Source organism: Amblyomma americanum, chromosome 8 (genome assembly GCF_052857255.1).
Source record: "Amblyomma americanum isolate KBUSLIRL-KWMA chromosome 8, ASM5285725v1, whole genome shotgun sequence".
NCBI classification, from domain to species: Eukaryota; Metazoa; Arthropoda; class Arachnida; order Ixodida; family Ixodidae; genus Amblyomma; species Amblyomma americanum.
Genome location: NC_135504.1, coordinates 48,612,298 through 48,636,369, shown reverse-complemented (window position 1 = coordinate 48,636,369; position 24,072 = coordinate 48,612,298). Strand labels below are relative to the sequence as shown.

At 47.8% G+C, this 24,072-nt stretch overlaps 1 protein-coding gene across 1 annotated transcript in view; it reads left to right on the top strand.

The window, feature by feature from the left end:
• The window catches only part of LOC144100310 (putative sodium-dependent multivitamin transporter), a 65,440-nt gene that overhangs the window by 2,949 nt on the left and 38,419 nt on the right, over positions 1-24,072 (top strand). The window contains exons 2-11 of the mRNA XM_077633295.1: positions 1,340-1,603; positions 4,613-4,664; positions 4,935-5,002; positions 7,066-7,223; positions 9,469-9,609; positions 9,705-9,834; positions 16,360-16,448; positions 20,639-20,748; positions 22,889-22,956; positions 23,052-23,138. Of these exons, the coding sequence (XP_077489421.1) occupies positions 1,340-1,603; positions 4,613-4,664; positions 4,935-5,002; positions 7,066-7,223; positions 9,469-9,609; positions 9,705-9,834; positions 16,360-16,448; positions 20,639-20,748; positions 22,889-22,956; positions 23,052-23,138 (1,167 nt within the window). The remainder of the gene's footprint in view (positions 1-1,339; positions 1,604-4,612; positions 4,665-4,934; positions 5,003-7,065; positions 7,224-9,468; positions 9,610-9,704; positions 9,835-16,359; positions 16,449-20,638; positions 20,749-22,888; positions 22,957-23,051; positions 23,139-24,072) is intronic.

Below are 24,072 nucleotides of genomic sequence, written 5' to 3'. Positions count from 1 at the left end.
TGCGTTGACCTTGAATTCTTCGGATGGCTCGTTGATCCGGCGACAGGTTGCGGAACAGAGTGGACAACTTCTTCGGGACACTATCCCTTTATTGCACGAGCACTCACAGGCGAAATTCCCTCCGATCTCCCTGTTCGCACCAAAAACTCGCCCTTAAATCCTCTCGCCAGCATTCTGGGGACCCTTTTTGTAACCAATAGGAAATGCGCTTCTCAGAGCTAATCAGGAGAATTTCGTTCAAACGGAAGGAGCCAATTGCATGCAGGTGCTCATGTTGTTGTAGTCTCGCGGGCACAGCGCGAATTCCACGAATGTATTGCGCATTTCCGCTTGGTTACAGCACACCGACCTAAAAACACTAAAAACGCCGGCGGAAGCTCAGTGAAACCGAACACCCAGTCAGAACCGCGCGCACTGCCCTCGTCGCGCTCCCCCCTTCTGCTGCTCGCTCCGAATTGCGCGGTCCGCCGTTAAAATCCATAAATTCACACGCGACCCCCTCTCGAAACCTCAGAGATCCGCGCATCGGCCGCGTCTTGCGGCTTGAGTGCGACTTTACAAGGACGGGCCTCCTCACTTCCGGTTAACCGTGCTTGCCGCCATCTGCAGCGTTTGTCTCAAAACAAACCTATATCGGCGGCGCCGGGATGGCGCCTTGTCGAGGAGCCCCGAAAACGAGCCAACACACACAAACCAAGGGGGCCAAGCTATCGGCTTAGGGGTGCGCGCGCGATCGGTGCCTGAGCAACAACTCAGCCACTTGACTGGTGCCAACAATAGTTCCCAATAAACGGGCTTCTTAACATCCTCTCGGTGAAAAACGATTGCAACCACGCCCGCTACTACACCAGCGTGACGCCTTCCATTTCGCCAGCATCTGTTGCATTTTCAGATTCACTATCGTAACTGTGCTATCAAGTTGATGATGATGATGATGAAGATGCTGATGATGATAATGAATTCTTATGGCCCAAGGGCAGCCTTGGCCAAAGAGCGCCATGGCACAAGGTTCCAAGCATATCACCCTAAAGAAGCCGAAAACCAGGCAGGGGAAAGCGTGTACCCACTGTAACGCCGGTGGGTACGCGGCGGCACTGGGGATCGAACCCCGCACCTCACACACGCGAGGCGGATGCTCAAGCCACTAGGCCACCGCTGCGGTCCATCAAGTTATCTCAGAACGGTCGGTCACAAATGCGGCGTCAGGCGCACAAGGAATGACTCGCCCATACACACTGAATAAAAAGAGCGCAAACTCAAACTGCCACAATTGAAATTAATATGATGTAGCAGTGACTGTAAGGGTTAAGCCTCACCGCTGTTTTTCTTTTTCTCACAGCCGACCCTCCCCAGCGATGGAAGTGCGGAAGCCGCCCAGATGGAAGCTTTCTTAGGTGGACGCCGCCTTCCGACATTTGCCCTCGCAGTGTCTGTTCTGGCGTCAGCAGCGAACGCGATGACTGTGGTGAGCTTTGTGGGGCACTACTACGCGCACGGATTCCACCTTGTCTGGGTAGTGAGCAGCATCCCGCTAGCTGCATTCATTGGCGCGGCTGGGCTCGTACCACTTCTGTATGGCCTACGGGTCACATCTATTTTCCAGGTAAACGAACACATTAATTACCTCTTGTTTCGCGACGCAATGTAGAAAGACTTGCAGAAAACCGATGGCAGGGAATGTGCTAGTTTGGCTGCGTATTAGCGTACATGGGCATCAATAGGGCATTTATAGCGATGGCAATATAACCGAGGTCTTTAAAGGTTATCAAATGGATTCCGAGCGAAGGCAAGCGTAGCAGAAGACGGCAGAAACTGAAGGGGCAGGTGAGATTATGAAGTTTGTGGGCCTAAGGTAGTTGTAGCTTACACGAGACCGAGTTGACGGGAGAGTTAGTGGATAGGCCGTTCTGCCATAGTATGCGCAGTTAGTCCGATGATGATGAAAACCTCGCTGCCACGACAGGTAGGGATCAGGAAACGTTGGTTAGAGGCCGAAGATTGCTTATTCCTTATACTGACACCACCGGGTAGGCGAAGGTTTTACGATAATAATTGCCACGGCACGTAATAACCAACGTTGATGCTGCCTAAAAAGAGATTGTTGTGCTTTTATCCTCTCCTACCAATTCAAGTACCTGAGCATGCGATTTGACAACAAGGTTGGAATCACCGCTTGCGTCATCTACTTCTTCCTCAGCGTAAGTATCTTTGTTATTGTAGTTATTACATCAACACGTTAATGGCACTCACATGGACAACTAATTTCATGTGCTCTGTATAATGCGATCGATGTACCCTTTTGATGATGTGCAGATTTAGTCGGCTGTTGGTAGCTTCTAATTAATTTTCATTTTCGTTGTTCATTTTATTTAAAAATAATTATTGGCAGAGCCATTTACTGTTACGTCCAGAAATGCGGGGCGCAACAGCTAGAAGAATGCTTCTATGCTTGTCCTAAAGCTTGTTATACAGCGATATTGGCTATTGAGCCTCTGTCAATGGAACCTCAGAGGTGACATACACCAAAGTGAAACAGTAAATGATTTTCGTCTTTTAATTTTCCCGCCCCAAAAAACCGAAGAAAGTTTTTTTTTTCAGCTATAGATTCGAACTGCTACCTTTCACGTTCAATTTGCTGTCAATGCGACGGGCGACAAACGTTTTTCCACATGAAATTTGATGCACTCGTATATATCCTAAACGGCTCTACAAAGGCGGACTGCCTACGATGCAGGCGGCAAGCGGCTAGGCAGCATACCTTGACAGAAATAAAACTAAGACAACTAGAAACGTGGCAAGGCAAAAGAAAAGATGAACACAGAAGCCACTCCCGTAAGGCAGCAAAAAGTCATTTTCAACTTAAGCATACTTTGGCGCCACCTAACGGACGCATGTGAGCGCTCTCAAATCTGATCTAATCCGTTTTCAATAAGTTTCTCCTACTTGCTGCCGGGCTGTGCTCCTTATTCGACCTCTGTGGGATTGTTCGAAATACGAAATAATGCATGATGGCAGGCAGTTGGGGGTGAATGGTCTTGCAGTGATGCCTGGGGCCTCGGGCACCAGTGATGTGGGAGGTGGCAGTGGAGTTCACAGAGTAGCCAAGCCGCAACACAACTCTGACAAACGTCCGTGCCTTTCGCCTTTCATACTTCTCGCGGCTGACGATTACCATGATCTGATACCGATATGAATGCGCTGTCTCGAGTCAACCTTCCTGTTCATCTTCTTCAACGACCACCAAAGCAATTGGTATAGCCACTTTTGAAAAGTACGTGCACCAGGCCAATTCTTTAGCGAGCTTGCTCGACGGCCACCTTTTATGTGCTCCTACACCTTAGCACGAAGCAAACTCGCTGAAAGCAAGACATTAAGCACGGCCTTGGTAAGCTTGCGTTTAATATTGAACTTTCAGCAACCTTGCTTCATCATAGGGTGCAGGAGCACCGAAACGGCGGCCGGCGAGCCCCCTCGATAAAGACTTGGCCGGCTACAATTATGCTCGTATACACGCAGTATGCGCAATTCTGTCTTCAGGAAATTTTTTGTTTGCCAGCGTTAGCCTACCAAAAAGTCGCGCCACAAACATAAACCAGCATGCCCGTCAAGAACCGCAGAACCGGCAAACTTGAACGTTATTTGCATTTCGGTTTTATAACTCTCGCCTTCTCCTGATATGCTGTGGTATTGTCCTCAATGCGTGCCTAACTACCAGGGTGGGGCCTTAAAGCTTGTCTGGAAATCACCACTTCTGGGGAATAAATCCGTGTAAGAGCACGCTTGAAGGGTTCTGCTGGTCAGCAGAACGGTGCTGCCCTAGAGAATGTGCCACCTGTGACCATGTAATCAAGTCTGGCCATCCTTGGAGTACCGCACCTTTTGTGGGGACGAGAGAACGAGCTTTAATATGATCTAACAAAACACCTAGCTGATTTTGTCCTAGTTAAGGGCAAAAATTGTTATTTCTGTTTCCTTGTCAACTGCAAATAAGGATGCAATATGACAGCGTGTTGGCCAAACCCAAGACTGAGACTTCTGTAAGATAGGCCCCAGTGTGTCTTGCCATGTGCTATCATAAAGGTTATCAATTCTGTAGGTTTCGATGCTGCTTACGAAAGAAAGCGAAACACCACGTGAGTTTAGGGACGGGAACATCGGAATTTAAGTTTTTATGCTCGTGAATACTTGGTGTAGAGAACGTTATTGAATGATTAATCGAAATTAATTACAAAAACAACGCCTACCCTGTAGAGCCCCAGATGTAAGTGCCTAATAGTGGCGATCACCATGTCCGCCCGCTCCGCTAATCTGGTCGTGTAGGCGTGTGGCTAACTATTGAGCCGCATCACCCGAGGGGCGTGGAAACCACAGAAGCGCTAGCATTTCCGTATCACGTTACTCTTGAGGGCACTCGTTATTCGGTGCCAACAGGAAAGTAATCGTGTTCGGCGCAGGAAGCAATGGCCTCGAAGAGAGGCCTAGCAAAACTAATAAATGTTAATTTGTATTATCAAACTGCTCTCCCTTAACGATGTCTGGATTATTATGCTGTCCTTTCGAAATCTTCCCACCCGTGAATTGCCATCTATATTTCACAATTTTGCTCATACAGCAAACGATTGGTGCCCTGGGAATTCACAGTGCCGCCGTGGGGCTTTCAACAAGTGAGTAATTTTTCGACAGTGTATATACGACCCATTTTGGCAGCAATCGATGTAATTCTGCTATTTAACTGTTGTATTCTCGGACAGCATATGTTTCTATACGTTGTGTTTAAAACGAAACAAAACGCCTTTTACATGCCAAAGTTTCGTACTTTGTGCGGCGTATTACGTACATGTAGATTTCAAAGTTAAGACCAGCTGTTTCATACTATCTGACAGTAGTGAACTGCCCCCTCGGTCCCAATGTGATTAACTTGTTCTCTTCCGCAGTGTTTGCTGTGCCGACCATGTACTGTAGCATTGCAATTGGCGTTTTTGGCACCTTCTACACTGCCATGGTAAGAACTCATGTAACAAGCAATCAACAGCTGGTATAAAGCATGCAAAACTGATTAGTCGTATGATTATGTATCAGAACTTAGTGCCTCAGGAAATTTCAGAAAGTTATCAAGATCGGGTATGATGAGCTTAAGTAGTATCTGATTCTTCCTACTGACACCAAAATATTTTTTATGAGAACTTTTGATGCGTTGAACACAGGTAGAAATGTTTGAATCATGTTAACTCTTTGTCTCACCGATATCATCGTGTTTTATTTTTTATATGATCTTGTCAGTAACCAGAGGGTCCTAGCAAGCCCCAGTGTGTGCACTATATACGATAGCGCTATTAAATTATCACTTTTTTCGTAATTTCTCCTGCACATTCTATTATATTTCTGTACTACTGTTACCTTCGTTAAACACCTGATGTTCCTTCCCACTGGTAAATGCATTCCGCATAAATATCGCAGCCAGGACATCTGTGCACACGTGCGGACGCGGCTTTAAGTAATACTACTGCGAAAACTCGGGTGGCAGCAACCTTTGAAGACCTCTGTGCTTGCCTATTGCGCTAGTCTTGCGCCCACACCACAATCTCTCGCCCGCCGTCGCAGCATTCCATTGCAGCGTTTGCAGAAGTCAAAGTGGCAATAAGAAAAAAGTAAAGTTCAGGTGCAACGATTGAACAACACATTCTAATGAAAGAAACTGCGTTAACTGATTAGCATAAAACCTATAAAGTACGAAAAATAAATATAAATGTCCCAATCACCTATCGATGTCGCAAGTAAACTGTGTATGTCCAGTTTTTTTTTTTTTTGCGCAGCTCCCAAAGAGTAGGCTTCTCCGTAATGCATTCAAAAACAAATATAAGGGCGGTATTTCAACTTTGGACTCCATAAGTTTAAATAGAGTGACAGGAAAGTGTTTATGCAATATTTTCAGGTATAAATGCGTCTATTACTAGACATCAAGATATTCAAAAACAGCAATGAAATCCGTTTTAATCAGAACAAGAATTTCATAGAATTTTCTTCACTGTATTTTTTAAGTTCTCAGCACTGCAGGTGCACAGATTCACAGGAAAAAAGGCCATTTCGCATAGCTCCTGAAATTGCAGCCGTTTAGATTTTGTCACCAACTCCTGCCACCTAACGGAAGAGGTGGATCGAAAAGCAGCGTCAGCTCAGGCATTTGCGCTTCCTGGCTTGCTCAAGGGACTGCAAAATTCGGATTGCACCGGAAGTTGTTACATATAGCGAAGGAGAGCGGATAAAACAATCGCGAGGAAGGAGTTCCTTTGTGTGGACCCTGCGGAGTACTCTCCACCAGAATCTGCGACCACAAAAGTAAACCAACGCCTTCAGTGAGGCAATGAGGACTCTCATTCTGAAACCCACCGATGTTTTTCAACAGCGATTGGTTGGCCCGTGCTTTTGATAACATACGTGGCATAGAAACTGTCAGTGTCTTCCTTATCAGCAGAATTTGTCCTTTGGACAGTAGACTTATATCGGAGAGAAAAAAAGAAGGCTTGAGAAAGATGTTCACAACTATAAAAAATAAGTGTTTTTCATTGTCGATTATAATATTTGCTCTTGTTGAAACTATTTCCGCTCTTACGGATGTGGTCCCGACACGAAACTTTGTCTTGTCTAAAATGGTCTGAGAGTTTGCAATTTTATCTCCTACGTGCAGCTTCACCATGATTGGGAGAAAACTGTGTAGCAGAGCACGCACACTCAATGTATCTAGTGTCCGAGATGACTATGCCAGACGCAAAGGCAGAACCCTAGCCCGTTAGGAAAATAACTTTACAGAACAGGACGACTCCACACAAACTCTTCAAGGATAAAAGTACTGAGATTTCGAAACCACTTCTGTCTCCAGGTGCTTGCTCTGCTTCTAGAAGGATCTGAACCGGTCTACAAACTTCGGCGCTCTGTTTTTTGAACAGGTTGGCTAGAGCCACTGTCGTCCATGCGAGCCAATAAATTTCTCTTTCGCTGCTCTCTAAGTAATTTCTAATGCGAGAATTCCTCTGCACAAATCTTTTATGCTTCTCTCCTTCTTAATAGGGTGGCCTACGTGGGGTCGTTTGGGCAGACTGCGTGCAAGGTCTGGTATTGTTCTCTTCCCCTTTGATTATCATTGGGAAAGTCATCTACGACTCGAGTCGCGTGAACCCGCCGCTGCGACCCATGAATGACTTCAATGTTACGGATTATATATTCCGGTGAGAGAAACTTCTTGCTTTATTTTTTTGCGCGATATTTTTACCAAGAAGAGAGCTGGAGCAGAGAGATTTTAATGAAAACCTACGAGGTCTGCAGGTTGTTTACCTGGCATACTACTCTAGATCAGGGTGAAGCAAGCGGGCAAAAAAGAGAGGTAAAAAGGTGAAATAAGGTATGCACAACACTCACGCACTCTGAAGCACACAGGGCCATCAAACGGTGTCTATCGAACCATGTCCTAAAGAAAAACTAACAATGCTCTATTTATCCGACACTGGGGCTTCGTTCGCCCGCGAGGAGCGCAGCGGTGTTTACGGAGCTTCTCCCAAGCGAGCACCCCTAATGAAAGCCGAGCGCTACGCCGGGGGACGCTTGTACCCATTTTTACCGGTGGGTGTCCGGCGGTGGGTTTCGAACCAACCACCTTCCGCAGCCGAGACGGGCGCCCAATCCATAGGCCACGGCTTCGGTAGCTTTTATATTTTGAACAACTCCCAACTGTGTGGGTAATTTTCACTCACTGTTGCGCTGCACTTGAACACGTCGAATTGGAACACGTTTCAAACAGACGACAATCAGCGTGTTGCGCTGCCGTGGCTACCCGCTCACTGCGGCCTTAAATGCCCCAAGAAGCGTTACTGTGGTACTGTGCATTTGTTGTCGTAAACGTAATTGTTTTTTTTTTGCATCACAAAGCTATTGAAGATTCCACCAAGAGTAATACCAATATTGCACATTTTCTGATAGACAGTTCTCTTAACATTCCCTTTTCAGATAACTAGCCTGTTCAAGTGCCGGCTGTTTTCGGGGCAAAAAAAAGATTTACCGAGCATAATCAGTCACCTGTTGTGCCATGAATTCACAAGCATTGTGCTCTACTGCTCTTTCCGTTGGTGCCTTTTGTGGGCGATTATATCTTTGGTGATCTGTAGGTTTGTGAAAATTAGTTCTCGCTGGCTACTGAACCATACACCGTTCGGAGCTCCGTGGGTAATTGCGCAAATATGTACAATTTGTCATTCTCTGCTTAACATTCATAGATGGCGGCAAGTCCTCATACCAGGATACCAGCACAGTGGTGCAGCGGTTAAGCGAGGCGCCACTGCACTGGAAGGTGGCTGTTCCAGTCACAGCCACGCGTAGAGATCGTGAGACCCGTGTTGCTCTTCCCGAGCAACTTCTCGCGCAGCTGTAACGACGCTCCTCCGAACTTACCCGAACTTCCACCCATTAGCTGCAGCTTGCGCGGCGCTCCACCTGACTTGCCAGAACTTACCCGAGCTTCTTCCTATTGGCTGTAGCTTGCGCGAAACTCCCCAGAACTTACCAGAGCTTACCGGACTTACTTTCTTCAGAGAAAGTGTCGGCACTTTCTGTCCACGCCACGCACGAGCCAAGTAATGCTTACGCATTAAAAAAAACTAGGTCCACTGATTTCCTGGCTAATAACGTCTACTACCGTAAAAAACTTGATACAATATACAAATATTGGCGGTGGTTTAGCTCTGGTTAAACCTGGAGTGACGCGATAGCTAAAGCTCGCAGAGTGAAACTTGGTCACGTGACCAGCCACGTGACGAACCACGTGATCAGCTACGGCGCCGAGACGCCGGCAGCTGCTCCGCACCACGTGACCATCCACGTGACAGCGTGGCGGCGCAGCCACAGGGTGGCGCGTCGCCACGCTGAAGCCTCGAAATGCTACCGTAACGTAGCTATCGCTACAAAAGTGACATTCGAAAGCACAATGGTATAAAAACACTGGCAAGCCAAAAAAGAGTCAGTTCACGCAGCTGAATAGAAGGCGACTTTCAGCAGCTGTCTGATGGAGCACGACAATTTTTGTTTTGTCGCGATAGGTAGATTGGGGTAGCATTTCGACCCCTCAGAGCGGCGACGTCGCCACGCTGTCACGTGGTTGGTCACGTGGTGCGAAGCAGCTGCCGGCGGCGCGGCGCCGTGGCTGATCACATGTTTCGTCACGTGGTTGGTAATGTGACCAATTTCTATTCGGCGAGCTGTAGCCTTCGCGTCACTCCACGTTTAACAAGAGCTAAACAACCGCCAATTTTTTCTTGCAGTTATGCTTACTGCACTTGCTTCATACAGCCGCGAACCTATTCAGGTATCTATGCTTGTGAGTTCAGTAACCTGACTTCCTGCCAATGCGCTGGCTATTACAAAGCACAACACCAATGCTGGTTGGTAACGGACAGCGTCTGTTTTCTCTCCTTTGGCACGCAGAACAAACGTGGACGTGACAAATGACGAAAACGTGTGGAGCGCACTAGTCGGATCGTTGCCTTTTTCCCTTGTGCGCACAGCATTCGATCAGATGTCAGTGCAGAGATTTATGGCTGCAAGGAGTTTGCGAGCAGCGAAAAGGTAGGTACTTCATATTTCTAGAGCTACATAGCACGCTGAGAAGCGAGGAGAATTTCGAGCCTGTTTCTTACCCGCTACAACTCCTCTTTGTGCAGGACTACGGTAGCCGGATCACACTTTATTCTTTTCTTCTTTTTGATGGCCGTATTCGCTGGTGTGGCCATTATTTACTGGTATAGAGATTGCGACCCACTGGTTAAAGGTGTTATCAAGAGCTATGATCAGGTGAGAAGGTTTGCTAAAATTATTTTCAGGTGTTTGCGTCTTGACATCAGCTCAGAAAAAAATCATGTGTGCCTTCGAATAATAAGAAGAATGGTCATTCAGAAAGATAAGTATTGCATAAACCATAAACAATGAGGTCTCAAAGCTCAAGGCTGCATCGCGAGGTTCTCCTGTAGGTGAATGTATAAAGGTTGGCGCAATAGTATTGCAAGATCATCAAACGCAACCAAACGAAAATACAACCAGGGAACAAAATACGATGAATGAAGAAAATAAAAAGGCCGCTTGGGGGGGGGGGGGGGGGGGCTATGCACGCGGCTATGCACAGGACATAGCCGCTTGATATGTCCAGTGCATAGCATGCGCCATGAAGAAAGCAAGTTAGAAAACAGGAAAAAGCGCGCTTATTGACATACTTTCGAAGCAACCATTAACTGATTGCTCGGAATTTTTTCTAGTTCATAATATCGAACCGTCTATATGCATAAAAGGTGATGGTTAAAGATTCCAGCTCATTCGGGATAACTGCGCACTTTTCAAATGGCCAATGTGAGGATTCTAAAATCATGTCAAAGTTTTCCCGAAGCTTTTCTTACGCCTATCAACCTGGAATAAATTAGTAAAATAAGCCTTTCTGCCAATAATAAAGCATTTGTGGCTGATTGTTTTTGTGAAATAGTGTTGTCTGCGCTGCCTAAATTAAATAAAATACAAAGTAGTTACGATACAAATATTCAAAATTCTTATGCAGCAAAAAAATAGTGGTAGCTGTAGCAGACAGAATGAGCTATATTTATCACAAATTTTTATGGCGCAAGGGCATCTGCGGCCCAAGGTGCTATGGCACAAGATTGTTTCTTCGTCTCAAGGTGGGGTTATAGACACATTTCTCAAGCATTTCACTGGTGGATGCTGTTGCAAATGGGTTGCAAGCCCCAAGGGTAGCGTTGGCCTGTCGGCCTGGGGCAAAGCTGGAAACATCCGAAGGTCCCGGCAAAGGATGAGTCGACTGGCAACAGAACAACTCGTTTATTCTGGCATCGCAAAAGAGCAGCCGGTCAGGGCGACCACGTTACTCGAAGGAAGGAATCGAAGTCTCTCTTTGGCGTCCGGAGCAGCTGCTTTTATACCCACGGAGTCGAGGGCAAGAAGGAACGCCTCGGGATGAGTCGCACTAGACGGCGACGCGCGGACATGTACAGACGTGACGGGCGCGTCCGCCGGGCCGGCGCCGGTCAGACCTCCTCGCCTCCCAGTTGGGGAGCTCCTCTCCCCGGCTGCCGCGCTTTGACAAGCGTGGGCACCAACATGCACACACACACACACGCACACACGACGACACGTGACATTGAAACCTGCCTGGACGCGCTTGGCGGGAGGCGTTGCGGCAGCGATGAACGGGCCCAAAATGACCGCCACTTTGAACGAAGCCGCGGCGTCCGTTGCATCCGCGCCGGCTATACCGCGCGTCGTAGGCGAGACGTAACAGACCGCCCCGCCGGGAGAAGGAGATCCCGATGGTCAGGGGACTGCATCCGCTGTCCAGAGGGATGTCGCTCGATGATGCTCGTAATCGAAACCGATCGTCCCTCGACGTTGCTTGAGCGCAGCGCACAGAGAAGGCCTCGTTCTCAGGTTCAGGATCGCACAGGACACTGCAAAGTGACTTCGGGAGAGTTGCCATTTTTGTGCTCGTTCCCAGCAAGCGTTAGAACTACGCCGAAACGCAACCGCTCAGTCAGCAAGCACGAGACAACCCTCACTAAGCTCTGCCAGGCTCTTTCCCCTTTTATACTACTGCCTAGTTCCTTACAGTAGTCAAGCAGCACTCAGAACGCGTCCACAAATTGGAAAATTGCACTAGAAAGCACATAATCACTTTGAAACACTAAACAAAAGCAATATGTTAAAAATCCTGCCTCAGGAAGAAAACATCACTAACAAACAACTTTGAGGCGGATTCCTACGTTAGGGGCTTCGACTTAAGCCAACGGCGTTACCGTTGAGACTCCCCTTTTTGTAACGCACCTCAAAGGAATATTGTTGCAAAGCGAGGCTCCAGCGCAGGAGGCGGCCATTTTTGGGAGAGATGGTCTGCAGCCATTGGAGAGGGCAGTGATCCGTCTCAATGATAAACCTCGAGCCGGCTAGGTAGCATGACAATTTCTGAACGGCCCACACGAGACACGCACACTCTTTCTCGGTGGCGCTGTACGCCTGCTCATGACAGGTCAGCTTACGACTAGCATACAGGACGGGGTGTTCCACTTCTCAATTGTCCCTTTGGCACAGTTTAACGCCCATGCCTCGCTCACTAGCATCGCACTGAACAACGAACCCTTTTGTGTAGTCTGGCGATCGTAGCACAGGCTGGCTTGTTAGGGCGCTCATTAGGGCGCTAAAAGCTCTTTCCTTTGTCTCGCTCCAGACGACTGTTTGGGGCTCTGTTTTTCTTAGAGCATCCGTCAGGGGAGCAGCGATATCGGAGTACCTGGGGATGTACCTCTGATAGTAGCCGGCGACACCTAAGAACGACCGAATATCGGTCTTCGTGCGCGGTTGCGGGAAGTCTCGCACAGCGGCCACCTTTATTTCAGAGGGGCGGCGACGACCCTGTCCAATCACGTGACCGAGGTAGACAACCTCGGCCTGTGCTAATTGGCACTTGGGAGCCTTGACTGTCAAGCCCGCTTCGCGCAGGCGGGTTAGCACTGCCCGCAAGTGTGCCATATGCTCAGACCAGGATGCGGAGAATATCGCTACGTCGTCTAAATACGGTAAAGCAAATTCTTCCTGTCCCCGCAACACTTTATCCATGAGGCTTGAAAAGCAGTATGGCGCGTTCTTCAAACCAAAACTCAAAACTTTAGGACGGAATGTTCCCATTGGTGAAATGAACGCCGCATACCTACTAGCCTCTTCTGTAAGTGGAACCTGCCAATAACCCCTGACAAGATCTAGGGTGGAAATAAACTGAGCGCTACTAACTTTCTCAAGGCGCTCCTCGATGTTAGGGATCGGATAAATTTGATCCTTAGTGATGGAATTAAGCCTGCGGTAGTCGACGCAAGGACGAGGTTCCTTGCCCGGTACCTCAACTAAAATCAAAGGGGAGGTATAATCATTCTCACCCGCCTCAATAACACCGAGCTGTAGCATTTTCTTTACCTCAGCCTCCATAATATCGCGCTGGCGGGGTGACAACCGGTACGCCTTGGATCGTACTGGCTCTGGCGAGGTAAGTTCTATATCATGAGTAAGGACAGAAGTCCTACCAGGCCTCTCAGAGAACTGACCTTGAAACTCTTGTAAGAGTTGGTGTAGTTCGGTTTTCTGCTCAGGCGACAGCGGTGCTTTAATGATTAAGTCACTAATGACCTGATCAGTGTCTTCCCTGTTCCTCACTGAGCTTAGTCCCGGAAGCTCGACCGGAAGCTCTTCTAACTTGCCCGTGTCGGGCATTTCCTCTCCAGTACCTGGTGCCTTCAACGCTACAGGCTCAATTTTATTCAGTTCGGACGTGCTCTGAATATCAGCTTGCTGCGCCTCCGACCCTTTCTCATTGTTCGACAACGTCGGCCCCGCAACTACCGCCTTTGCAGCGAGCTCCCGAACTCTCGATCTGGTTAAGGCCTGAACGCTAGCCTCACCAAACAAAAGCCCCTTCTCGCGCAGGAGGTGATCGGACCTGTTCGAAAATAGGTACGGGTACTGGGGGGGCAGCATAGATGACACTACGGCCTCCGTCTCAAGTGCTCCGAAAGGTCCTTCAATAAGCACTTTTGCTACGGGCAGACACACGCTATGAGCTTCCACGGCTTGCTTGATCCATGCGCACTCGCCCGTGAACATATCGGGTTCTACGTAAGAGGGGTGAACTACATCCATTGTAGCTGCGGAATCACGAAGCACTCGGCACTCTTTCCCGTTCACGAGGAAGACTCGCATGTAGGGCTCGAGAAGCTTCATGTTCTCGTCAGTGCTACATAATGACAAACACACGACTTCTCTTTTTGTTTCTGGACACTGCGCCGAAAAGTGACCCGGCTTCTGGCACGTATAACACACGCGCGCTTGCCTCCTCTCGAACCGCTTTCTGCGTTCGGCTTCGGCTGCCGCCGTCTCCTTACGTTCGGTCGGACTGCTTTCACTCGCATCCGCACTACGTGTGTCCCCCCTTGCTCTCATGGGTCCGAACTTCGGCCTCTCAGACTTGGAGCCAAATTCACCCTTTTGACCGTCCTTAGCTCCGCGAGCCCGACGCGTCACAAACTCCTCGGCTAGCTCGGCGGCTTTAACCACTGTACTAACGTCTGGCCTATCCAAGACCCAGTAGCGCACGTTCTCAGGTAACCGACTATAAAACTGTTCTAGCCCGAAACACTGCAAAATTTTCTCGTGGTCACCAAACGCTTTCTCTTCTTTGAGCCACTCCTGCATGTTTGACATAAGCCTGTAGGCAAACTCTGTATATGACTCACTTCTGCCTTTTTCATTTTCCCGAAACTTCCGACGGAACGCCTCCGCTGACAGCCTGTACTTTTTTAGCAGACTCGATTTCACTTGGTCGAAATCATCTGCCTCCTCTCTCTTCAAGCGAGCGACTACGTCGGCCGCCTCGCCGGGTAACAAAGTGAGCAAGCGCTGTGGCCACGTTTCCCGAGAGAACCCCTGCTTCTCGCACGTTCGCTCAAAGTTAACCAGGAACAAACCAATGTCCTCTCCAAGCTTAAACGGCCGCATCAGGTCAGTCATTTTGAACGATACTCGTTCTCCTGCACCGTGTGCCTGACTTCCATTACGAGCGCGTTCCAACTCTACCTCGAGACGCTTCATTTCCAAAGCGCGCTCTTCTTTCTCTTTTTGCTCTTTACGTTCGCGCTCCTCTTTTTCTTTTTGCTCCCTCTCCTCAATGGTCTCAAGGCATTCCGACAGCTCGTCATCCTCAGCCTCCAACTCAAGAATAGCCCTTAGCAGTTCTGGTTTTCTGAGTTTGTCTGAGACATCCAGACCCAACTCTCTTGCAAGCTCCAGCAATTTCGGTTTGCGCAACGACTTCAAATCCATGGCTGCTCCGAATGCTGCTTTCTTTACTGCCTACTATTGTCTTGCCGCAAGCTAACCCGGCAGCAACGACAACACAATTACCAGCTCTGTTTCTGACACTAACAAAAGCCTGGCAAAACTCAGAAGGAGAAAGTCCCGCACTCACCAAACCTCGCAGCCAAGAATTCAGCGCAGTCGTTCCGCTGCAGGCAACCAGTCATCACACAGGGCTCGTTGCACTGCTCCCGGATGGTCGTTGAGCTGCTCAGCATACAGTCGACCGCATATCTTCGCTGCTGGCCTCCGTTGTCGCGATCTCACCGCTGGCAACCAGTTGTTGCATCTGGGTTGCAAGCCCCAAGGGCAAAGCTGGAAACATCCGAAGGTCCCGGCAAAGGATGAGTCGACTGGCAACAGAACAACTTGTTTATTCTGGCATCGCAAAAGAGCAGCCGGTCAGGGCGACCACGTTACTCGAAGGAAGGAATCGAAGTCTCTCTTTGGCGTAGTAGTAGTAAGTGGAAGAAAGGGGAAGAGGAAAGGAAAATGCACGGGCCTGTGACTGGTGTTAAAACACCACCACCACTGCCGGCGTGCAGTCTCTTTGGCGTCCGGAGCAGCTGCTTTTATACCCACGGAGTCGAGGGCAAGAAGGAACGCCTCGGGATGAGTCGCACTAGACGGCGACGCGCGGACATGTACAGACGTGACGGGCGCGTCCGCCGGGCCGGCGCCGGTCAGACCTCCTCGCCTCCCAGTTGGGGAGCTCCTCTCCCCGGCTGCCGCGCTTTGACAAGCGTGGGCACCAACATGCACACACACACACACGCACACACGACGACACGTGGCATTGAAACCTGCCTGGACGCGCTTGGCGGGAGGCGTTGCGGCAGCGATGAACGGGCCCAAAATGACCGCCACTTTGAACGAAGCCGCGGCGTCCGTTACATCCGCGCCGGCTATACCGCGCGTCGTAGGCGAGACGTAACAATGCCCAGCGGCACTGGGGATCGAACCCCGCACCTCCCGCATGCGAGGAGGAAGCTGAGACCACTAGGCCGCCACTGCTTTTTTTTTCTTTACTACTTAAGCCACCGCCGCGGTCAACAACTGTATTTGCAGCGTACTCTATTGTGCACAATTGTGAAAATGTCTGCGAAAAAAAATGTTTTCCACAGCAACAACGTTTGTGAATACCACCAAACTGCAAATATGACTAGACGTGTTACTTTTAGCAAATATGAGGCCTCTTTAACTAAATGTAAGTCGTATTGTGACTGGCCTCCACCATTCCTAATTTGAGATCTCAGAACAGCACCGTCACCAGACCTCGATGCAACTCCAGCTGGTCAGCTTCATTTTGACGCACCTTGCATACTCCGCTCAATATATTGCTTGTTTTGTGAGAGAAATCGTACAAACCACTCCCTGCTCAGAATTGAGGCTGTTATTTAAACTGTTTTCTTTTCCTCCTTTCAGATTGTACCGTATTACATGACACAGTCTCTTTCGGAAGTGTCTATGCTGCGGGGATTGTTCCTCGCTGGAGTTCTTGGAGCCTCCACAAGGTGGGAGAGAAGTGGTGACCTTGCACAATATCTGATAACAGCCATTACTAATTTTATTTGTGATTTGAAACTGTTTGAATTGACTTTCAGATGTCGTTTGGGCGTTAATAAGAATGATTTGAGACTGATAATGCAGTGCAAGGCCGTAAAGAGTTTGAAGTATCGAAAGTTATTTAAAAATCTTGGGGTACTTTTACAGGGATGAATGTGCTGAACTTCGTGGGTTGTAGGGGTTTCTTGTTGAAATCATGAGCGGGTAGGAGAGAGGCTGTTCGCATTTCTATAAGCACTCTACGCTTAGCGGCTAGCTCAAGTCCAAGCATGTAGAAAAGGCGTTCGAAGTAATAGTACTCATAATGATTACATGTTTTCAAATTTTCGAATCTATTGATTATTTCTTGAAAGGTGTTATGTTTTCGATAATCATATTGTTTCGTTTTCGATAATCTATTACAAGACAAATTTTTGATTTTTTTCAAAAAGCAAGCTGCAAGGAATAGCATAACATCAAGAACCTAAATTCCTTGATAAACAAGGATATAGCACGGAATCGCAACGCGTTAGATCGAACACGGTAGACATGCTCAGAAAGCGGCTACGTCCGGGCTAGTCAAATGGCCATCATTCGACTAGCCCGATGTTCTGCGCTTAGCCATTTGCTACGACGGCACAACGAAATGCCGTGTTTTCTGCGCTTGGGGTTTTGTCCCTCAGAGCGCAAACCATGGTGAAATGCGCCACTTGCTGTATTTTCAACATATGCATGGTATATTCGCATTTTAAGGCATCGCGCTTCCCCTCGACGTATACATCCACCTAGCCTTCAAAGCCGCTTTTGACTTGTTCACAAAAAAAACGTGAAAAAAATGCCTAAGACAACAGTTGCAGGTGAAATTACTAATGTATGTACTGCAACCTACCAAATATCAAGCAATCCGCCACATCTCATGCTCGTCCCCGTATATTTCCGGTATGCCAGTAAAATATGGATGATTACTGATCAAGCAGTAAGCGATTACTCCACTCTAATTGTCCGGTTTTTTTACACGGACTGTAACTTATCACTGAAATCATTCACGTCTCAGATGAACATAAATGTAATTGTTATTACTGTAACGTGTGCAAAAGTGGCCAAGGTGACCGGCGAATAAGTTCGGAGGGCACATGAGCTCCACCTTAAGGTTATGACGCGATAGCGATTATTGGCTGCCTTCAGCTCCCTGAGGCCTTCTTTGCATCTTGTGTCCGCCATGGACACTATAAAAACAAGGTGCACAAGGCCTTGGTTTAACCAAGTAAAACGAACATGTCCCATTGGACTACGTGTAGCGTAATTTGTCTTACTCAGGATTCGAGCGCCAGGTGGACGATTCGCTTATCACCACAATCTTCATTCCTGAGCACTTTCTTTACTTTTCATTTTTGCATGCCATAGTCACGTTTGAGTCGTGCTGCGATCTGATATTAACGGTTTATATGGTGTTTCAATCAGTTTTTAAATCCGGCGCACCACGCGTGAATTTACTACTTTTTTGTCCGACTTGCATTTTATCACACGCCGGTGGATTCTACACTGAACGTGAGCCTTAACGTTACCGCGTTAGAACACGGATATCACTTGTGGTGCACTGTACTCCCCGGCAGCACCAATTTTACAATATAGACGAAACTTAAAGGGTCCCAGAAATGGGTGTTTGAGGCTATCTATAAAATGCTCGCATCATGTAGAGTACAGGCCAAAGAGCGTTCATGCCGCGTACGAGACCTCAGAAGCGAGCCAATAATTTACAATACAGTTTTAAATTACCGATTCCGCGCCTAGCAGCGACCTACAGTGCTGGACTTTCGCACGTATGCGCGCTCGTTACGCCAGCATCTCCGCCTTTTACGTCATGTTGCGCTCGTTACGTCAGTAGCGTACTGCTAGCATTGGTTCGAGCGCATCGGCAGCCGGCGGAGCGGGCGAATGCTAGAGGCCGGCGGAGAAGCCGCCATTTCAGCGTGCGAAAATGACAAGAGGAGAGGGAAAGGCACGAAGACGCTGAAATTTAAATTTTGACTACAGATAACTATGCTGCTATGAAGCGCATGTAAAAAATTCTTGCTGGAGGATATTTGTGAAGCGGCGTCTTTTAGCATCCCAGGCACATCGCATCTTTATTGAGACCCCCTTCCACAACTCCTTTAGGTGTCCAGAAAGATTATTATTGCATTGAAATACGCATTTAAAAGAAGCATGCGGCCGATGTGTTGTGCCAGCATTTACCTCTGGAGAAGCAACTTGGACGAGAATGAAAACCCTTTAAATTAAAGTATAGCACAGCTAGATGCCGATAAAAACGTAAGAAGACAAAAACAAAGAAGCGTCAGCTATACATTACAGGTATTGACTTCGTGACTGAAATTATTGGAAACTGCGGACATTTATTGTCACAACGCACGAGCAGTGATTTCACACGCTGACTGTTTGTATGCAAAACATTACGGACATACATATCAAGGTGCGACATAGATTTTGTTGGGATGATTACATTAGAAATAGGAGGAGGAAGAACTCATTTAACTAAAAAGAACAACCTCGAGGGTGGGCTCTTACTTTTCAAAGAGTCTGTCGGCCTGGGCCTCACGAAGACCTCTGTTCACAAGCCATGTTTGATCAAATGGTTCAGTAGCTCGCAGAGCGTCCTGCCATGAGTAGGTGAATTACTTGGATATTCAGAGTCGGATTCGACTATTCGGAGTCGGTTTGGAGAAAAGTTTTTGCATTGTGATTGTGAGGTGTTCTTTGAAGGTGCTAGGCTAGGAATTAAGAAAGCGGAGAACAGTGAATTCTGATTCCGGGCAGGAAACAGGGGAGAAGGAAAACCTTTGTTTGCAGTAATTAGTTTCATATAGTTATAAAAACTGGAGGGGACACAAGTGCTCCGCCTTAAGGACTTTACGCGATAGCTTTAATAGGTTAATGTCCATATGCGCAGAATTGGTCATTCTCTGCTTGACAATCACCTGCCCAGGTGGCCCAGTTGTTAAGGCGCTCGGCTACAGATCCGGAGTGCTCGGGTTTGAACCCGACCGCGGCGGCCCCGTTTCGAGGGAGGCGAGACGCCAAAGGCGCCCTTGTGCTGTGCGATGTCAGCGCACGTTAAAGAGCCCCAGGGTGTTGAAATTATTCCGAAGCCCTCCACTACAGCACCTCTTTTTTTTCATTTCGTGTTTCACTCCCTCCTTTTTGCTTTCCTAAACGGCGTGGATCGGGCGTCTCCCGAGATATGTGAGACAGTTACAGCGTCATTTCCTTTCCTCAAAACCAATTTTCTGCTTTACATCAATAATTGATGGGTAGGCCTCATACTACTACTAGCGCAGTGGTGTGGCGGTTACGCCAAGAGCCACTGGCCTGGCAGGTGGCTGTTTCAAACAGAGGCACCGGTGCAACTCAGCAACCTGTTACACCAAGAAATTAATTTAACCGTTACTTCTCAAGGTGGACGGCTTTCTCATAAACCATGGGGCAGATTGCGATATCACAAGACAACCTAGCTGGGCCACCTAGGCTGCTTCGCTGGTTATATTTCACACCCCCCCCCCCCCCCCAACAGCAGCCGTCGCCGACAGCGAAGACAATTTTTTCCGCTGAACATCACCCTTAACGTAATCGCTGTAACCAACTTTGGAACAAACTAATGTGAATGAAATACTAATAATTTATGGTATATCGGCTTTTTAGAAACAATATATTTTTGTTTCCACGCGGTGAAGCTAACGCTCAGTTCGACAAGAGCAAAAAAAAATGTTGGCGGTGGTTTAGCTCTGGAGTGACGCGATAGCTACAGCTGGCGGAGTGGAACTTGCTCTGTTGAATTGCAAATACAGTCTTTCGCCGCTACATTTCGCTGGGCGTTCCGTCTTCATCTTCCTCCCACTTGACACGGCGCATGCGCACAGCTGTTGCAGCTCGGTTTCGCCGGCGCGCCGCGCCGCCGGCAGCAGCAGCTACTCCGCGCCACGTGCCATGACCAACCACGTGACCAACAACGCGACCACGTGGCGGTGGCGCGCCGCCGCGCCGTGGCTTCGCCGCCACCGTCACGTGCCACCGCCACATTCAAGTCTCGGAATGCTACCGTAATGTAACTATCGCTACACAAAAATTGAACATAACTTGAGTTACCCTTTTCTCCTTACTACAGCACGGTCTCATCGGTCGTCAACTCCAACGCCGCCACGTTCTACGTGGACGTGTTGACACCGTACGTCAAGATGAGTGAGCGCAAGGCGGTATCGGTTATGCGTCTGCTTGGTAAGACATATACCGCAAGTCTTAACGCCTTCACATTCCTCCAGCACCGTCTAGAGTACCAAAATAAGGAAGCCAATTTTCAGTTTTCAGCCACCAAAATTGCATTCTGATATGGGGCTGCTTGCTAAACACTTTCAGGCGCTAAACACGCATGTGCGCGCATTGCTAGTTCGGAAGGGGGGGGGGGGGGGGGGGGCGGGGGATGTTGCAATAAATTTAGAAGGAGCAGTAATTTCTGTTTTTCAGTCGTATTTACTGTCATTTGTAGCGCAGTTGGGCTCCTATTCGGAGTTTGCTAAGAAAGCCAGTAAATAAAAATTCTAGCAAGCCCCTCAAAGTGCATACGTTGTCAGATTTTTAATCTGTACAAATCTCTTTTTTTGGTGTGCTTTCAGTACCATCCGCGTTTTTGACAAAAAATCCATCGCAATTTTGTTCGATAATACCACTTGTAACCCTTCCGGAAATCAGCACGAAATTAGGCGCATGCCTGTAAAAGAATATCGACCGGTGGCTCGTGGTGTGGAACGTTTGGACCTTCTTGAAGACAGTAGAAATTATTAGCAGTTATCTTTTTTTGTTGAAAATTCGTGAGCGGTGTTTGACAGAGTTAATTAATTCGGAATGCTCGTCCTCAGCCTTGGTGGTAATTAAGTTTAATTGGTCAGAATAGATTTAGCACTGTTTACGTCAATGGACACTACTCTATAAAAATCGCTTAAATAGCTAAATCACGCGCAGCCTAAACAGCGGATTCAGTATACATTACAAGAAGTGGTAGATGTTTGGTCTCTTTTCAATACCTTCACGGCCTGAAGGTATTTTCATTTTTTCATATGTTACTTCCGTAATTCTTCCCAAGGATACTCGCTAATTCGAGCCGTTCTCTTTCATTTGGGACGCTACATCAGTACGCCCCTTTATGCCTCCTCTTGAGTTTGGTGGCAATCGGAGAGCTTTGTATTGGCAACGCCATCTGATATCTTACACAACAATGATCTTTCGCTCGAGAATATCAGGTGCATTATTTTCTAACAGGTTCGTTATAAATTATATTATGCCTCCTGAAGTTAAAATGTGCAACCGATACTGTCACCTGTCAGCGCCTAGTTTGTATCTAACAAACAATATTTTATCAGGTGTGCTTGGTAGCTACCTTTATTGAACAAATGGTCAGTTATTAATTCATGATCAGTATTAGGCTTTCTGCCTTCACTCGTACTGTCCGAGTAGCGTGCACTTACTTAAGACAAATTGGCGTCTGTAATGCTGGGCGGTAATATAAGTTTACAAGTTTAAGATTGTGTTTAAACAAACAGAAGAATTATAAAAAAATAACGTTAAGTTTGATGGATTGCTTAAAGGAACAGAAGGAGGAAAACAAAACAAGCATGGTGGCAACCGCTAACACAGTTTCAAAGAGGATGCAACTATAACTTCTATCCGGCCGTCCGTCCGTCCGCCCATCCATCCATCCACCCTTCCGTCCATCCGTCCGTTCGTCTGGCCGTCCGTCCGTCCATCCATCCATCAATCCATCCGTTCGTCCGTCCGTCCATCCGTCCGTCCGTCCATCCATCCATCCACCCTTTCGTCCGTCCGTCCGTCCGTCCGTTCATCCATCCATCCATCCCTCCGTCCATCCGTCCGTCCGTTCGTCTGTCCGTCCGTCCGTCCGTTCATCCATCCATCCCTCCGTCCATCCATCCGTCCGTTCGTCTGTCCGTCCGTCCGTCCGTCCATCCATCCATCCATCCGTCCGTCCGTCTGTCCGTCCATCCATCCATCCATGCATCCATCCGTCCATCCATCCATCCCTCCGTCCGTCCGTCCGTCCGTCCGTCCGTCCATCCATCCATCCATCCATCCATCCATCCGTCCGTCCGTCCGTCCGTCCGTCGGACCGTCCGTCCGCCCATCCATCCATCCATCCCTCCGTCCGTCCTTACGTCCGTCCATCCTGGCGTCTATCCGTCCGTCCGTCCGTCTGCCCATTCGTCCGTCCGTCTGTCCGTCCTTCTGTCCGTCCGTCCGTACGTCCATCCATCCATCCATCCATCCATCCATCCATCCATCCATCCATCCATCCATCCATCCATCCATCCATCCATTCGTCAGTCCGTCCGACATTTTATTCCAGCCTTTGCTAGCGGCGCCATCATGACGATGTTAGCAGTGGCCGCTCCAGCTGCTGGCACAGTGGCTCGGGTATGTATATGATGCAGCTATCATTCTTTTGTTTATAACTGTCTGCGACAACCCCTCCCCTCATATCTGTTCCTCTTTCGGTTGTTTTGTTTCAGGCGTTCGTATCTCTCTATGCGTCTGCATCAGGGCCATTTGCAGGCCTGGTTCTTCTCGCGATCTCATCACCATGGGTTAATGCGAAAGTATGATGCAGTTTTACTTATTCCCCATGCGCGAACCTAAAAGCGGTCCCATTTAGCGTCTACTGAATCAGTTTTCCCGGCCATTTTTCTTGCCCTCGCAATTTGTCATCCCAACGTTTCATATACGAAGACGATGGCGCGCATAGCTTGCTTTATGTGAATCTTGACTTAATATAAAACTACAGTTTGTACCATTGTTTCTCCGTTACAAATGAGTGAATTCAATAAATAAAATCGAATTAAAAATGTCAGACAATGTAGTTTTTGCTGTAGACTTATAATTCTAGTTGAAGTCACGTAAAATATATGGGGCTTCCAGCGCTGCTAATTTCTGCGTTATGTAACGCCCCATTTCTGAGAAAACTGGAAATATGAGTATAAACAAGAAATAAAAATAGATTGTCAGAACTGTTTCGGAAATTTTGGTCATGTAACTACTACTGCTTTGTAATATTTTGCCAGGTTTTATCCCTGTAGTTTTATTATACTAGTGCTAGAAAATGTTGGTTTATCACTACTTTTAATGTCTGACCTGACCTTAATTAAGAACAGTGTGGTTGCTCCTCCCCACATAAACTGAACGCATGCATCAGGAGGCAACGTAGCAGCTAAATAATCTCTTTTTCATTCAACTGTGAAAGAGTGCATCCTACATTATGTGAGTTTTCTATACTCTTAACATTGTACTTCGCGCTTTATTACATGCACCGGTGACTGTTTTAAACACAGTCTGTTGATTTTATGGATTGTTTAAGGCTACGCGTTGTTCGCTAAAACATAAAATAACTATTCAGAAGTAGTAGTACCGGAATATGAAAAGATAGTTACTTTGTCTCATGCTACCAGACATGACATCGACGATCAATACAAACTGAAAAACGCGCAGAATGCACGCAGCAGCGTATATTTTAATGCGATTATTGTGGACTCAAGC